This window comes from Etheostoma cragini, chromosome 16 (assembly GCF_013103735.1).
Source record: "Etheostoma cragini isolate CJK2018 chromosome 16, CSU_Ecrag_1.0, whole genome shotgun sequence".
In the NCBI taxonomy this organism is placed as follows: Eukaryota; Metazoa; Chordata; class Actinopteri; order Perciformes; family Percidae; genus Etheostoma; species Etheostoma cragini.
In genome coordinates, this window is record NC_048422.1 from 3,592,671 (window position 1) to 3,609,254 (window position 16,584).

The window sequence follows — 16,584 nt, forward strand, 5'->3', positions numbered from 1 at the left end:
GGAAAAAGGCTGCAATGAAACAAAGAGTGAAAAATTTAAAGGGGTCTGAATACTTTCCGTACCCACTGTATCTAAATACTTATACATAACTCCTACCTTGCACTCTGTATACTGTAGCATATGTTATTTATTCATTTTGTAGCACATTAAGCACTTCTGGTTAGACACTAACTCCACAGAAATATCAAACATTTCAATCTTACTTTTCTCTCCAACATAGCCCTCTCTTCTTTGTAGTAGCACTGGAGCTCCCTGGGTGCAGGCATATACTGACAGTGTGTATCTTATTCCATCTTTGAAGTTTTCTAGAGTGGAGAAATAACAGGATGTATTGTGCCACAGGTAAATAAAATGCAACTGTTTTCTGGGCAAATGATAATGCTTACTTGAAGATATTCTGGCATTAGTCTGATTGGGAGGCACTTTCAGCCACTCCACAGTGCAGTTTCCTACGGTAGCACACCAGTCCACTATGTAGCCACAGCTGGCTGTTGGACTGGCAGACCAGGACAGGTTGAAGCTACCGTTGCTGCCAATAATCCAAGAAGTGTTGACTTGGGTTCTGTCTGAAAATAAAGACTTTGGAAGTCAATATTGAAATAAACATTTACAGCGGCTTGAGAAAGTTTACACACCCAGGCTAAAGTTGATTAAAAAGATAGCTTTTGGAAATTGATCTTAATGCCTTAATTTAAAACATTTAGGAAATTCCAACATTTTAAGGACACCAATTTTCTTTGTCAATGTTTTTTAAATGAAAAAATGTTCTTCTTTAAAATACAGGGGGCATAAGTATGCACCCCCCTATGTTAAATTCCCATAGAGGCAGGCACATTTTTATTATTAAAGGCCTGTTATTTCATGGATCAGGATGCTATGTAACCTGATAAAGTTCCCTTGGCCTTTGGAATTAAAATAGCCCCCCCCCCCCCCCCCCCCCCCCCCCCCCCCCCCCCCCCCCATACTTACATACACTTCACCATACATAGAGATAGGCATAGGGAACTTTCCATAAGATCATTAACCATTAAGCTAAATGAAATTACACCATGCCAATCTCTGTATATGGAGAAGGTTAGTGACGGGGATAATCCACTTCAGAATGGGTGTGTAAAATTTCTCAAGCCACTGTAGCTGCAATTAGATTCAGAGCAAATCAGAACTAAAATTAGATTAAATATCAGATATACATTCGCAGGGTAGTCAGACACACAAATTATGCTTACTACGCCCTGCGTCTGCAGAGTTTGTAAAGGGAACTGTTCAGCAACAAATTGCCATTTTCACAATCTGAAAATCAGTTAATGTAGGTTCAAACCTGAATTCTGTTAGCTTCATACCTGGATTGGAGCTGGTGATGGTTGATGGTGATGAACTGCCGTTTATATTCCTAGCTGTAACCGTGACGACATGCTCGACAGTGGTGTCCAGACTGAGTGCAAAGCTATTATTGTTGGGACCCACTTTGGTCCTATTTTGTCGCTCTCTCTCTGAGATCTTTGTCCAGGTCACTTCATATTCTTCGATGACTCCGTGACTCTGGTGGGGCAGTGGCTTCTGCAGAGAGGTAGCATCAGGACTTTAGCTTAACTAACAAACCAACACGCATGAAGAATAGGTCCTCATCAACACCACTTCTAACAAGGCACCCTTTATCAAGTTAATAATACGAGTAGCTCAGATCAAGCAATCTGATTGGTTCATAGCCGTGAAGTAATAACCACATACAATCGATCTAATTCAAATTCTTTGCACAATAAGTATCACTCGGCAGGAAAAACAAAACCTTAAACTAACACACTGATAGCTGGTGCCACGGAGGGAAGCTGCACACACTGCCATGACACACAGCGGGTTTAAAATCCGCCCAAGATATGAACATCCTTTCTTTCAGGACAAACTGGGTTATTAGAATATTTGGGTTGCAACGAGGTCACTTGAATGTTAAAAACGGTTGTAGGACCTTAAGGACAAATAAATAAATAAAACGGAACATGAATCTTCCAAATATGTATTGATATCACAGACAGATAAGTAATACATAAGCCATTTTACTCTCTAATACACTTCTCATATGTCTTGGGAGTCACACTGTGAAGAAATAATCATCATAACTTATACAGATGACAAAATACATACATTTTATCAAAGAAAGTCCAGACGCTTTTGCCCTCATGGGATATACTTATGCCAATAATCAACATAATAATGTCATATTTAAATATTACACCCACACCAATGCCACACAAGCATTTATGTGTCTAAAACAGTTTTCCTATATGCAAAAATAAACGTAATAAACATTATGACTCATATAAAGCACAGACTATTTACATTTCTTCAAAAAAGGCCCAAATATATATTATATAATATAAATACACGCCAAATCTCAAACCAGTGAGGCCATTATGCTCTATAAAACGGTAGATATCTATCTTGTGCACTATAGCATCTTTGATTGCATACTAGACAGTTTGACTGGGAGTATTGGCATCTTTCAGCCTCCATACTCTTTGGCTGACGTTGTCTCCCATATATGGGCAGGCTTCTTCCTTTTCTTCCCAACAGACGAGAGCAGACACGGAGCAACGAGCTAGCGGCATAAATGAGCCAAAACGCGATGAATTATGGACATAAAGTGGATATATCTTGGATGTAACGGTTGGAATTTAAAGCTCAACGACCCCTCAAAAAGCTGGAAGTTCCAGGCTGGATAGAAAATCACCTGTAGAGACCAGAAGGACCCGGAAAAGACCTCCATAACTGCTAACTCGTCGGGTTTTAGACACAACTTTTGGCGAGTTGCTAGCTGTTATGGTTTATAAATTATTAAACTATGAATCAGAGGTGCTGTTTTTACGCGTGGGCGAGTGTCTCAGGTTCAGAGGGTTTAATAAATCATTGGCTAATGCTTTAAGGCAGAGATCTTCAACAGGGGGTCCTCCTTTAGAGTTACTGCGCGGGGGGTGGGGGCGACCGAATTATTGTTATTTTTTTATTTCACAAACTAAAACGTCTTCACATGAATCCAACATATTATAAGCAAATATACATAGACTATTTGTGAAAGAAGTCACTAAGGTATCAAATAGTTAATTCCGAAGAAGTGTCGCATGCATGTTTAACACTAAAACAGGTTATATAAAATCATGCCAACGGTTTTATCTTAACAGTTAAGTGTGCTATGCACTAAAAAGGCATGATTAATTAACGGATTAGTCAATGATTTACTACCAACAAGTAAAGCAATTAATTACAACTTAATTTATTAGAACGTGGTGCCCACTCATTTGACCTACCTTCCAGATGATTATAATTTGGTTTTCCATCACCTGCATCCACACATCAAGAGCATCTGGAACTATAGGACAAAAAGAAAATCAGTGGCCACAAAAACATGGAAACTCTTGAATTGCCATTACTGATTAAAAGTTTTTACTTTTTTGTTTCTTACCGTCACCCTTTGTATGGAAGTTGACCCTCGTGCTCCAGGTGCTCCATTTCCAGAAATGGTGTGCTGTTCCGCATCGTATTTCCACATGATATTTCCAATTTGGTATCAGGTCGTTCAAAACAGCAAAGTTAAGACCAACTCCAACGTGTTCACTCTGGGAAGTACAGTGATGATGAATATAGTTCAGAAAAGGATCCAACTTTACAAGTCTTGCTAATCATGTCTCACCCTCCGATTTTTGTCAACTCACCATGCTGTTTTCACCATGGTTGTTAATTTTCACTTGGCATATTAAACTGAGATTATAGTACTGTTGCACCGTCCATTTCCACTCCAAGCTGACATTTCTGGTATTCACACTCAAAGCTGTCACTCCCTTTGGAGGGAACATATGCACTGAAACATAAGACAAAATGCGATGTCAATCACCAAATAAGCACTTTGCCAGAACAGAACAGAAAGGCTAACATTTAAAAAAAGGCATACCTCTTTTGGTCAGGTCCGCAGTGTCGGAAATCTCCACCGTGCCAAGAGGATTCCTTGCTGTTAACGTCCAGTTTCTCTCGCGAGCATCGACTAGCACCTTTTGGGTGCATCTTGTCTCGGGCGACCATGCACAGATTGACGGACTGAAATAAAAATGCATCGAAATTCTTAAATTTTTCATTTAATACATAATAAAATGCTTAAAGGAAAGATTTGCCACCTTTCATGTGGATGGCCAATCAGTTATGATGACAAATGTAGTTGATTGAAGCAATACATGTCTCAGGGCTTTCTATATGGATTGAGAAAGCTGCAGTTTGTAGCTGCAAACTCATTTGTTCTTCCTACATCCAGAGCTGACAGTAGACCATATTCCACAGCCCTGATGTCTGGCTATACCACAAATAAATTCTAGGATAAGAGGAAAAAACGCTCTAGGATGATTGCATTTATTAAACCAATCACAATCGTCTTTGGCTACCTTAAATCCCAGTTGCAGAGAAGATGTCTCTCTGCCAAATATTCTCGCAAATAACTTGTTTAGATGAAACATTTGCACCCCGCAAAAGAAATCGCCAAATATAATATTAAATGAAGCAAACTGTTCGCACAAAATAGTAAAGTGAGCTAAATTAAATGAGCTGAAACATGGTTAAAGCTAGTTTCTGTCGTTCCCCCATGAGGAATTCTAAGTAATGGCAAGAACCTTGTAGGCGCGTCCGCATGATACAAGCCTTCTGTGATCGCTCCACCGTCCCTCCTCCACACAGTAGGATACGGACACGGAGGATTAAAAACACATAATGGATTCTACAAAAGAGGACATTATCTGGTAAAGATGAGCACTGTGTTGTCGTTCCTGAATAGACATCAATTGAGCGAATGTCGCGTCTGCTCCGAAATACCGAGAGAGTTTCATGGAGCGGATGGGCTTAATTAGCTTTTAATAAACTTATTTGGCAACGGCTTGAATGACACTCAATAAATACTGAACGTATGAATTACAAAAATAAAATAAACTTACAAACTTTCTAAAAAATTCTAGTACTGCATCCTAAGTGGTAGTACTGAAGCTGTAATGCGCTGCCATCTAGAGGGCCATTGCCAGTGTAGAAAACAAACAAAAAAGTTACAAGGACATCTACATAAAACGTGGCACATTTTCCATTTTATTTGTTGTTTTTTTATTTTGTTTCCACCAACATAAACAGTGAATCAGGACTACACCTCCATTATGGAAGTAAATAAAGGTTATACATTTTAAATTTGTAAGCAAGCCCCAGTGGGGCTGGAAAATAGCCTTAGGAAGGAACTTGTTTGGTGGAACAGAAAAGTTTGATTGGACTGGATAATCTAGCTTAGCCTGGTCCTACCAGACTTTGGTCCAGTAGCCTGGTCCTACCGGACTCTGATCCTTTTGCCTGGTTCTACCAAACACTGGTCCGTTAGCCTGGTCCTACCAGATTCTGGTCCGTTAGGCTGGTCCTACCAGACTCTGGTCCATTAGCCTGGTCCTACCAGACTCTGATCCGTTAGCCTGGTCTTACGAGACTCTGGTCCGTTAGCTTGGTCCTACCAGATGCTGGTCCATTAGCCCGGTCTTACAAGACTCTGGGACATTACCCCGGTCCTACCAGACTCTGGGATATTAGCCTGGTCCTACCAGACTCTCATACATCAGCCTGGTCCTACCAGACTCTGGGACATTAGCCCAGTCCTACCAGACTCTGGTCCATTTCATGTGTCATGTTACTGAATTAGCGGCAGGGTACAACATGTTAGATAGTCCCTTGTTAACTCAAGGAACAGAATACACTATGAAGCTACAACTGATGGAAATATGTGACTTATTTCAGTGACTGTAAAAAAGGTCATCTGTTAATTAAATATTCACAAAATAAATCCCATCTTACATTAGTTACTAAGATTCAAATTTCTTACAGCCTTTGTTTTCTTCCGTTCTCCAACCTGTGACCACAGCCGGTTTGGTTTACCTTTCAAGTAGATGATATTCTGTTGGATTCCTAAAGGTTAGTCTTGAGTCTTTATATGTCCAGTGGCAGTCAACTGATTGCAGATCTCGGGTTTCACATTGAAGGTCCGTGACATTAGGTGGGTCTAAATGATGGCAGGTATTGAAAAAAAAAAAAACAGCCAGCAATTATTACTAAGACGTAGGCCAATTTAAGACTCCAATATTGAGCACAATACTAAGTCATACTTACAACCAATATAAGCACAAGCCCCATAGACACCTTTCAGTTCACATTTTACATCAGTGCAACTATGTTCTGATGCCTTGTTCAGGTGGATGGTCAAAGCATAGGTCTGATTGCTGATCCTGGTATGTTTACCAGCACTACCATACCCAGAGACATACATTTTGTCAAAGACTTCCCCCGCAGGCAGAACACAGCAGAAGGTGACTGTACTGTCAACTCTGAAGAATGTGTCCTTTGGATAAACCTGTGGTTTTGATGTTTCAACCCCTGCAAAAGCATTATAAGCATATTATGCAGTGTCATGACTGTCAATGGTGTAATAATGACAGCATTGTTTTGATTAATAAAACATGGAGGTAAGTAAAATGAATACTAACCACGAAGAGTTTCTTGATTCCATGGGCTTGTATGATTTTTGTATCGGGAACTGAGCCTCACTGAATGGGAAGCACACTCCAATGCCAAATATGACGTCCAGTTCCAGGAGTGAGTAGAGCCTATCTGGTCAGGCGTCACAGCAACTTCATCCTAAACATTTCCAGAACAAAATTAGAGGTGTGTTCATTTGTAGGGATGAGCGAGTACAGCATTATCTGTATCTGTTTCTGTTTACCACATGAATTATCTGTATCCGTATCCGTACTCGGACTGGGCGGGGCCTAAACCGGAAGTGGTCAGATTTAAACCGGAAGTGGGTCGGGTTCTCTTGAAATGTTAGGGTCTTTAACCGGTATGTTATTTAAGCATGCAATTGATATGAGTTGATCAAAAATTGTTATATTTATTGCTGATTATCATAGAACGCTGCGCGGCCAGTTGAGGGGTTGTATTCAATCCGAGCACGGATATTGACTCATATTACTTGTATAATACTTGTACTCGGCAAAAGTGCTTTATCCGTACCGGATACTCGTTTCAGCCGGATACTCGGATCACCCCTATTCATTTGGCTACAAGTTATTGTAACGGAAGTCAGCAACGTTGGTGTAATGCAAATGAACACTTACATAATGTTCTTTCTTGTCCGCTATGAGAACCTCCAGCTCATAGATCAGCACATCCTGTACTGCAGAGCAGGAAGGGGTGTCTTCCCATGTTAACAGGATCATCTGACCGGAGCTGGTTAGTTTCAGATTCTCAGCTCCACAATGCATAACACCTGAGGAAAATGATCATAGTGCATTTTACAGGACCGTCCTTATCATAAACCACAGAGTGGCAAGCAGGTTGTTGTCATGAAGCCTTTGTACACATCACTATGGAAAGTAATGTACTGGATGCACTTTGAATACACTCCACATATTTGATGTGATATACACCACATTGACTGCTTATTTATAAGATTGTGAATCACTGTGTTGGTAGGTGGTTGGGGTGGACGTCTAGGTCATAAAACAACGCTTTCAAGCAGTGGTGGGGAGTTCATGTCCTCAAGAAAGCACATGACCTTACCCAGGAAACAGTGGTCAAGGTAGAAAACTGTTGTTTTAATCCAAACTACAATCTGTTTTCCAATCTTAGCTAGTCGTTTTGGTGCCTAAACTTAACTGTCATCGCCAGATGAAGGTAACTTTTTGTCAGGTAACCTTAAAGGGTACTATTAGTCAGCATTGTTTGTGTATATGTGAACACTAAAAAGGGACCAAGACCCCTCTGAAGCCAACCACACTCAGACCTCGAGGCCGCATTTCGGTTCTCTTCACTCGTACATTGTGAACACAACACGCTGGTGTTCAGGTTTGTTTTGCCTTTTGCTAATGTTTTTTTGGCCCCGTTGGCTTGCCGTAGACAAAGCACACGTGGCATGCTAGAACAACAAACAAACGATGCTACAAGAGCTATCGAGACAGGACGACCAATAGGTTGCTACTACTGCACTTCTCCAGATAGGGAACGAAGAACAAATCAAACAGCAACCGTCGTAAACACACAGGAACACGTTTTTTCTCCAATTTAGTTGAATTGAAAGCTATAAATTAAAAGAAACTGTCAAAAGTGCATGGACACACGCGATAAAATGGGAAGAAACTGTTTAATGAGAACAAAAAGAGAAAAGAGGCCCCGTCAGAGCTAAAGTGGACCAGAAAGAAAACTGAATCCTCTTTTTTGAACCCACAATGTGAACACAAAAAAAATCTGTTGGTCCACTTTAAGAGGAATGATAACACCCTTGGAGTAGGCTAGAGATATTATGGGTTTGTGTTATCTAAAATATTTTCAGTGCTGCGTCTCATTGGTTAAATGTTTTTCAAGAATGGGGATCAGGTCATCATAGTTCGACGGCCTCCAGTTTTCATCTGCGTAAGAGTGTTGGGATGAAAAGCAGACGAGGGTAGAGAGAGAGAGAGAGAGAGAGAGAGAGAGAGAGAGAGAGAGAAAGAAAGGCAACAGGCAGGCCTCCAGCGCTCCTGGCAAATTGATGTTTTTTTCCGTGGGTGCTGTGCATGATGCTGTGCCCCTTTGCAAGAATGCCTATGTTGTCAAGAGTGGGACCTGTCGCTGGCAGATATCGGTGGCCTTGATGTGTCCAGGATGATCCTTCAGACACGTCACAACGCTGTGTTCCCCTGTCAGATGACCCTACATTTGTGGGGACCAAAAACTGTGAATACAGTATACTTATGGGGACCTGACACCTTTGTGGGGACAAAATGCTGGTCCCCACAACGCTAAAGGGCTTTTTGAGGAATAAGACTTGGTTTAAGGAGTAGGGTTAGAGTTAGGTTATGGTTAGGGTAAGGGTAAGGGTTAAGGTTAGGCATTTAGGTTTGATGGTTATGGTTAGGGTAAGGGGCTAGGGAATGCATTATGTCAATGACTGGTCCCCACAAAGATAGCCAGACACAATTGTGTGTGTGTTTGTGTGTGTGTGTGTGTGTGTGTGTGTGTGTGTGTGTGTGTGTGTGTGTGTGTGTGTGTGTGTTAGTGTGGGTGAGTCACATGTGGGTTTTATGGGAAAGAAGCAATCGCTAGTTCTGTTGTTGAGATAACAAAAACAGTTAATGTTAAAGCCTTTAACCCAGGACCAATCTTACCAATCTTGACTATTTATTTTGGTGCCTAATCTCAATTTGAACTAAACTAAATTAACCATAATGTCCGCCGAAACAACAGCTCGTACGGTATCACACGGACCTGTTCACGAAAATGCGTTGAACCACATTTTGTGACACATAAACCCTGCATTAACGTCTGTTGACTGGTGTTGAAGTCAAAGAGTTGACGCCTCCACCGTATGCCTGTGGTGACATTGACACGTCTTGCGAGTCCTACCTAGCATCTACCCTCCACTGGACCCTCAGAAATGGATTACTGGTCTTGGACTGCATGTCACATTTAAGCAACTCCACCATTTTAACCAAAACTGCATGCTAGTCTTAACCCTCATGTTGTCCTATCAATGTTCTTTTTAACTACTCAATTGTAATAACCCAAAATAACATGATTGATTTCACACAATGCTCTTTGGCAAGTACAAATCTCTACTTTCATTAATTTTGGGGCGTCTTATGCAATAATATAGCATTTTATAGCATTTATTTAAAAAAATTGAACTAGTATTGAGTAAAAGTTTACATATTCCAGTCTGTTATTATCCATCAGCATCCATTCCTTTAATTGTAGTCTAAATAATTCCTAATTTCTATTTTTCTAACTCAATCATAAGGTCTAATTTCCTATTAATGAGGTTTATAGACCATAAATTCCAAAAATAACTCTAAAACTAAAGTTAATAACTTAGTGTTATTTAGTGTTGAAAACGTCAAAAAAGTGACAAACATTGAAAAAAGCGTCAAAGGGACAAAAACGTAAGAAAAAGTTAAAAACCTCGATAAAACGCATCAACAAAAGAGTTGATTTTCAATTTTGACGGAAAGACAAAACAAGGGTTAAATATATCGCTGGCTACCTATTCGTTTTGCCACTAGTATGTCAGTAGATGTTAGACGAAAACGTTCTGACAAAGTAATATTAGAACCAAAAATTGGGTTTAAACAGTTCTAATTATAATCACAGTAAATAGGCAGCATAATACATTCACAATCTACATGAAATGTTGAGTGTAGAGACCATTGTCTGCTTTAAAATACAACGTAATTTGCATTTTAGATTTGCATGGAAACATGGCCACATTCTTCTACTATTACTACAGTATAGTATCAGCTGGTATTCTTAGAAGGTAAAGGACGGCGCACTCACCACTTTCTTGGCCATTTCTATCTTGTGTGCTCTTGCAGAAGAGCGAGAGCAGTAACAACCATGGGATCATCATAGTCCCCGTTAAAAGGACCATTTGGGATCAGCTCTTCCTTTAATGTAAACTAGCCCTCGTGGATTTAGTGCCGTCTTCATAGACAATACATCAGAAACCTCCACTTTATACCTGTGAAAAAAAGATCAGTTCATTAAGGGCCAAAATAATAACTAAAGGGAAAGTTTCTTGACTCCTGAGGCATTTTTGTAAGGATTAGTTCAAAATACTTACATGAACAAATCTTTTGAAGGCAGTAAGTGGTGAGAAGAAAACAGAACGAGTCACAGTGTCAAGTTACGCCCCGCAGCAATCAATCCCTTTCAAAAGTAGCCAATGATGCATGGCTTGGAAAGCATTTCCGTTTTGAGCTCATACTTACTGTGAAATCCATGTGGACTTGCACGCAGGAAATGGAGTGGCTGCCTTCTGGTAACTGTGAGTCACTGTGGCCAGATCAGACATGCTTTGCATGCACTCAGAGTGTTTGGCTTCTTAAAAAATGACAATTGGTTTGGTATCTCAGTGTGGCAGGCCAAGACAAGTAAGAAAGTCCTCTTCATTTGTTCTTCATTTTTCTCATAGGTCACAGTTTCAGCTGTGCTATGGAGAAATAAATCCCAAATCTGACCAACTTCGTCTTGCTTGTACTGCGATGCAGACTAACCAAAACACATGTCCGCAGTGAGGACCCAAGCTTTTTTTTCTTTCTATCTGAACATTTCTGTCAAGTGCACTTAAATATGTTCCTTAAATAGTTACTGTGGTCAGCAGTACAAGAGGAAAGAAAGTAAGACTAGCAGAGGAAGTTGGGGCCACTGACTTACAAAAGAGGAACTGGATGTTTCCATTTCAAGGAAAAGTTATCAGAATTAGTAGTGCCACATTACACAATATACAGTATATTCATAATTTCATTAAAATCCACAGTTTTGTAACTTAAAATCAAGTTGAACCAATATGTGTTATTCTAGGTACATTAGAAATAGATTAGGTATCTATCTAGAGTTATGAAAGAGATAACAAGTAACTAGTTGTGGGAATTCTGCTGTACAGCATTCCAACTATTGTTATTCTGTTCTTTATTTAGTATTTCTTAATATTTATACTTTTTCAAATATTACATTTATTTTAACATTAAAGTCAATGAGAACAAGCTTCAAATCCTTCAAATCTTCTGCTTCATCATGTATCTCCTCCGACATTTTTTCACCTACAGACATGATTCAAACTTTAGGTATTCGCATTTTCTAGTTAAACAACCTTCATTTAACAACTGGAAGGTACTGTAGACAGCTTTTTAGAATTAGAAATAATCCCCTATAGAATCAGAGATCAGGAATTATTTACATTAACTCCTGCAGGTCTGCAATAAAGAATCCTTTATTGCATTCATCACGCCTGTCTTTGCTTTAAAATAATGCAAAAGTAAGCAAAACCACATATTACACCAAATATGGAACCAAGCATGTTGCATGGTCATAACAACAATCCTCTACTCAGGCCCAAAGTGGTCAATATTTAAAAAATAGAAATTCCTAATCATTTAAACAAATGTGTAGTAAAACATAATCAAACCATTTCTTTTATACTCAGGTCTTTAAGCTTCATTAACAGTTGAGGTACATTTTGTTTATTACAGCAGTTTTTATTTTTACAGTGTTCTTTTTAGTCCGTTTTTAACGTTATCACCACAGCATTGCCAGCTCTATCTTCACAGCTCTGTGGAATAAGGTCTGGTTTCAACACAGCTGCATTCTGGGATGGAATTTTTTTTGGGGGAAATTTGGGTTCTTCCCCGAGTGGGGGGAAAAGGCCTGTTTGGAAGAGGCACACGCTTCAGAGAGGCGCTGCACTAGTTCTATCTCATGATGAAAGCGTGGAGCCGATTGTTGACGAGAATGAAGAGAGATTTTATCTTAGTTTTTATTTCATGCAAAACATTTTAGTCTTGTCTTTTTTCCGTCAACAACAATGCATGTTAATTAAGTCTTAGTCAGCGCTTCTGGACTAAGCTGTAGCAGCGATGTTGGCTCTGCAAAATACACTCTGGAAGGAACAACTAACTGTTGACACAAAATAGTAAGACAAGCTCCAGTATTTAAATTAGCTGGATACATTCAATTCATTCATAGTATCAATTCATCTTGAGACGCTTTACAGATAAAGTAGGTCTAGACCACACTCTATAATTAAGGTGAATAATAAGGACCCAACAAATCTAGTAATTCCCAAAAGAGCAAGCATTTAGTGTGACAGGGGTGATGAAAACCCTTTTAGGAAGAAACTTGGAAAGACTCGGGCTATTGGTAGGCGGAGTCTGACAGCCGGCTGGGGGTGTAATGAACAGTGTCAGTAACAGCCCCAGTGAAGGATAATGGAACAGTGACTAGAAACAGTAGTTGTTGTAGTTCATGGCGTAGCAGGGCACTGCGGAACATAGCAGGATGTAACAGGGCATAGCAGGACCACGGCGACAGCTGCTACCATGGTTTTGGAGCCTCCCTGATCCGAGGAAACATGCTGGGGGAAAAACAACATAAGGACTCCGGGGAGTGACTCCCCAGAGCTAGGTTAGTAACAAGCATTTCTGGGACATGGATGCACACAAAATGGAAATATAGAAAGATAGAGGAGAGAGGGGCTCAGTGTGTTGAAGGAAGTCCCCAGCTGTCTAAAACTATTAAAGCATAACTAAGAGAAACCGGGTAAAGAGAGGCCTGGTCGGGTTGTACTGCCCTGCCTCAATCTAGTTTTATTATATTATTGATTATATGGTAAATGAATCTGAAGACTATGACGAGAAGCAGGTGGGCCGGGCTAGACGGACGCTGACGCGCCTCACTCCCTAACTATAAGCTTTATCAAAGACGAGAGGTTTACGTCTACTCATACTTATTAGTTCAGTGGGAGTCTTTGTGGCATTTGAATGTGCCAAAGACCACCAAATTAAGGGCTATTACAGCAAAAAACATCTTGGGGGGGGGGGGGGGAATGCCCCCAGATCCCCATACCCTACCACCAAATTCCACCAAAAAAGGTGTCAATCATAAACGAAATGTAGGCTACTTGGAATCCGTATAAACAATAAAATATCAGCAACATAAGACAATAAGGGAAAAGGCTTTTTGTGAAAGACAAAGAAAGGACGGTGTGGACACGACGGTCTCTGCCTCTTTGTGGATTAGTTCCAGTAAAAGCACCAGTGACTAGTTTGTTTAAAAATAAGTCAACTGTTGGGAAACTCAGAGCATTATTCACCTTGCTGACCGCTGACAATGAACTGTTAAGTGATTAAATAAATCCTACTTTCCCTTAAAGGGATACACATAAAGGTCAGCTGAACTCATAAATTGGAATACTACTTTTCACAATAATGTTAATATAGCTAAAGAGAAATGCTAAAAAAATCTTTGAATTGTTAATGTCATCCCAGGAACAGACTCAGTCACTTACCCCACTATAAGTCATTTTTAGTTTCCAATACTTTCCGATGAATAATGTAATATTTACATCTTTAATACAGAGATACGCTTTATTATTCTGTCTGATGTTTCATTTTAACACACTTTCAAGATAACTGAAAGTAAAACTATTATCTGTTGTTGACCCTAGGAAGCATTTTTGCAAAAGCAAAGTCTATATCGACGACGTTCTACCAATTTCCGGGGGCAAGCTCCGGAAATTTGGCCGGATCTCCCAGAATTCCACCGGATGACATCACCTTCTACTTTATTTGTGTTGGCATTTTAAACTCTGGTGGATTCATGAGGACTAAAGCAGAGATGGAGACTTGAGCTGACTTCAGTCTTGACTTTCGACTCGACCCCAAAAGACTTCAGACTTGACTCGGACTCGAGCTTCGAGACTTGTCAACAACCTGTATTTTTCAGATGTGGGGAGGAGTCAGCTTGGACCTGTAGAGACCCAGGTCTCATGTTCAGCTAAATTGGGGGTGACCATTCAATTAGTGGTACTTTTGAGATCACCAGAATAGAAGAACATTCATTTATATTAAGGTTGAGGTTATATGTTACAGGATAATAAGGAATCAGTTGAAACATGCAAATGAACACCCAGTGTGTAACAATGTGTTATCTGATGCTATCCGATCCGTGGGTCTTTGCATGGTCTCGATTCTGCCCGCATCGTGATTGGATCTTGATATGGAAATTACCAGACTAGTTCGAGGGCATTCTGCAGTATGAGTGTTTCTACTTGTTCCTTTTCAGAGAAAGGGATTGTCTTTGTTAGCAGAAAGATATGTTAGGTGACCTCATCTCTGCACAGGCTTGTATTGTGATGAATGTCACGCATGGATTGTGTTTACACCTGGCTGTGATCACAATGCGAGCCTGACTACTTCCAAATGTGTTCTGGCTGATCCGATGGCATTGAAATCACAATGTTTTATGCATGCATTTACACCTTATTTATTGTAGGTAATTTTACCCAGATAACAAATCCGGATGCAGATCGTATTTTAATGCCAGGCATAAATGTGGTCAGGATATCTCAGTATGGCACCGGAGCAATCCCAGAAGTGGAACGTTGTGGATTTAGACTAATGGACGTGCAACAATAACTCACTGGTTTAATAAAGTCCCACTGGCTTCTGCTGCCATCAAACACATCAGTAGTGCATTGAGATGTAGCTGAAACGCAAATGGGGCTACACTAAGACAAATGTGACTTTAACTAGCAATAGGACACAGCAGGTGCTTTGAAAAACATGCATTTAATTAAGGAAGAAATAAATTTGGACAAAACATCACTGACCCGTTTTCAAATGGGGGGTGTGCGTACCCCTAGGGGTCCTTCAGAGAACTGCAGGGGGTAAGTGAGATTTTTTGCTAAAATGCTTTTCAACTACAAGGCGGGTGTACCAGACCATTGAACCTCTTTATATAGACTAGACCTTTTTTTTTCCACTAAAAAATGTGACTTTTTTTTCTTCTTTGGACCTATTGTTGCCTTCTTTCCTTCCTTCTACTACGGTCTTTTTCTTTTCTCAAGGTTGTTGCTTTTTTGTTGCGGTTTTTCAAATTTCACTTTTAAAGTTTGGTCCTTTTAGTCACTTTTTTCCAACCTATTCTTGCCTTACTTCGTTCCTTTTTTCTTCCCTATTTGTCACTTTTTTTTAAAAATTCGTCACCCTTTTTTGTAACTATTTTCAACCGTGTTGCCTTTCTTCCTTCTTTCTTTCCACCGTTTAAGTTTTTAATCACCTTTTTCATTAGCATTTCAATGTTTTTTTCAGTTCCAAGGTTGTTTTGTAAATCTATTGATGTTTTGGTTCCTTTTTTATATCTACCAAAATTGATGGTCAGAGAGTACTACACATTGAAAAAGAAACAATTTAAAGGGGGTACATTATTAAAAAAAAAAGTTATGGAACCACTGCACTAAATGATGTCAGAAAAAAGTGAGCTATAAAATGTAGAAAATCTATAGACCTCCAAATAATAATAATAATAAATCAGATAATCAGAGTACTGCGGAAATGTCGTTGGATGGCGACTGCATCATTTTTGGGACAACAAAGAATAAACAGAAGAGGTTTCAACAATTCAAAAGTCAGTGGACAATGGCTAACATTGCTGTGAATCGCTTGCTTTTATTTTTATTTTATTTTTTCTAAGAATTACAATTTTTGATTTCTCACGAATGCCAATGAAGTCTCAAAGTCTTTGTCTCAAATTTCCCCAAAACAGTGAGCTCAGTTTATCCATGCATTCACTTGGATTTAATTTTACGTTTCCATAAGACATTTTTTCATTCAATATCACTTCATTTGGATAAAAACATGTGGATAGAAAAATATCTATTATCTTTTGTCTGTGGCCCAACAGCTAAATAGGTCGACAACCTAACGTTGGGGAAAGTGATGGTGTAAGAAAGCATCAAACATGAATTTTAGATGAATAAGATTAGTATATTCAGTTTGCTCAGCGCGGTTAAACTGTATGTAAGAGAGGCCAGAGTTTTTTTCATGGTAATATGTAACTAGTGACTGGGTCTGTAGCGCCAAACAACACTTTAAGTAAAGATAAAGGGGAGTAATAGGCAGAGACTGTCTCACTCCCGCTGTGTGTGCTGGATACTAACCGCAGTAAAACATGAAGAAAAGGTGACAGCCCTTTGCAGGCAATCCTGGCCCAGACTCTGAA

General features: G+C 39.7%; 1 protein-coding gene across 2 annotated transcripts in view; it reads right to left on the bottom strand.

Moving 5' to 3' along the window:
- LOC117959222 (leukemia inhibitory factor receptor-like) overlaps positions 1-10,623 on the bottom strand; it is a 15,882-nt gene extending 5,259 nt beyond the window's left edge. Inside the window, exons 1-12 of one of the 2 annotated variants that reach the window (XM_034896219.1) lie at positions 10,363-10,623; positions 7,170-7,321; positions 6,539-6,690; positions 6,166-6,407; positions 5,935-6,058; positions 3,941-4,083; positions 3,705-3,850; positions 3,455-3,608; positions 3,300-3,361; positions 1,341-1,557; positions 387-566; positions 204-305 (exon numbers count right to left, since the gene is read on the bottom strand). In XM_034896219.1, the coding sequence (XP_034752110.1) occupies positions 204-305; positions 387-566; positions 1,341-1,557; positions 3,300-3,361; positions 3,455-3,608; positions 3,705-3,850; positions 3,941-4,083; positions 5,935-6,058; positions 6,166-6,407; positions 6,539-6,690; positions 7,170-7,321; positions 10,363-10,456 (1,768 nt within the window). In that variant the 5' untranslated portion in view covers positions 10,457-10,623. Of the gene's footprint in view, positions 1-203; positions 306-386; positions 567-1,340; positions 1,558-3,299; positions 3,362-3,454; positions 3,609-3,704; positions 3,851-3,940; positions 4,084-5,934; positions 6,059-6,165; positions 6,430-6,538; positions 6,691-7,169; positions 7,322-10,362 lie in introns of both variants that reach the window. The other variant, XM_034896218.1, reaches the window with a different exon arrangement.
- Positions 10,624-16,584: the final 5,961 nt, after the last annotated feature.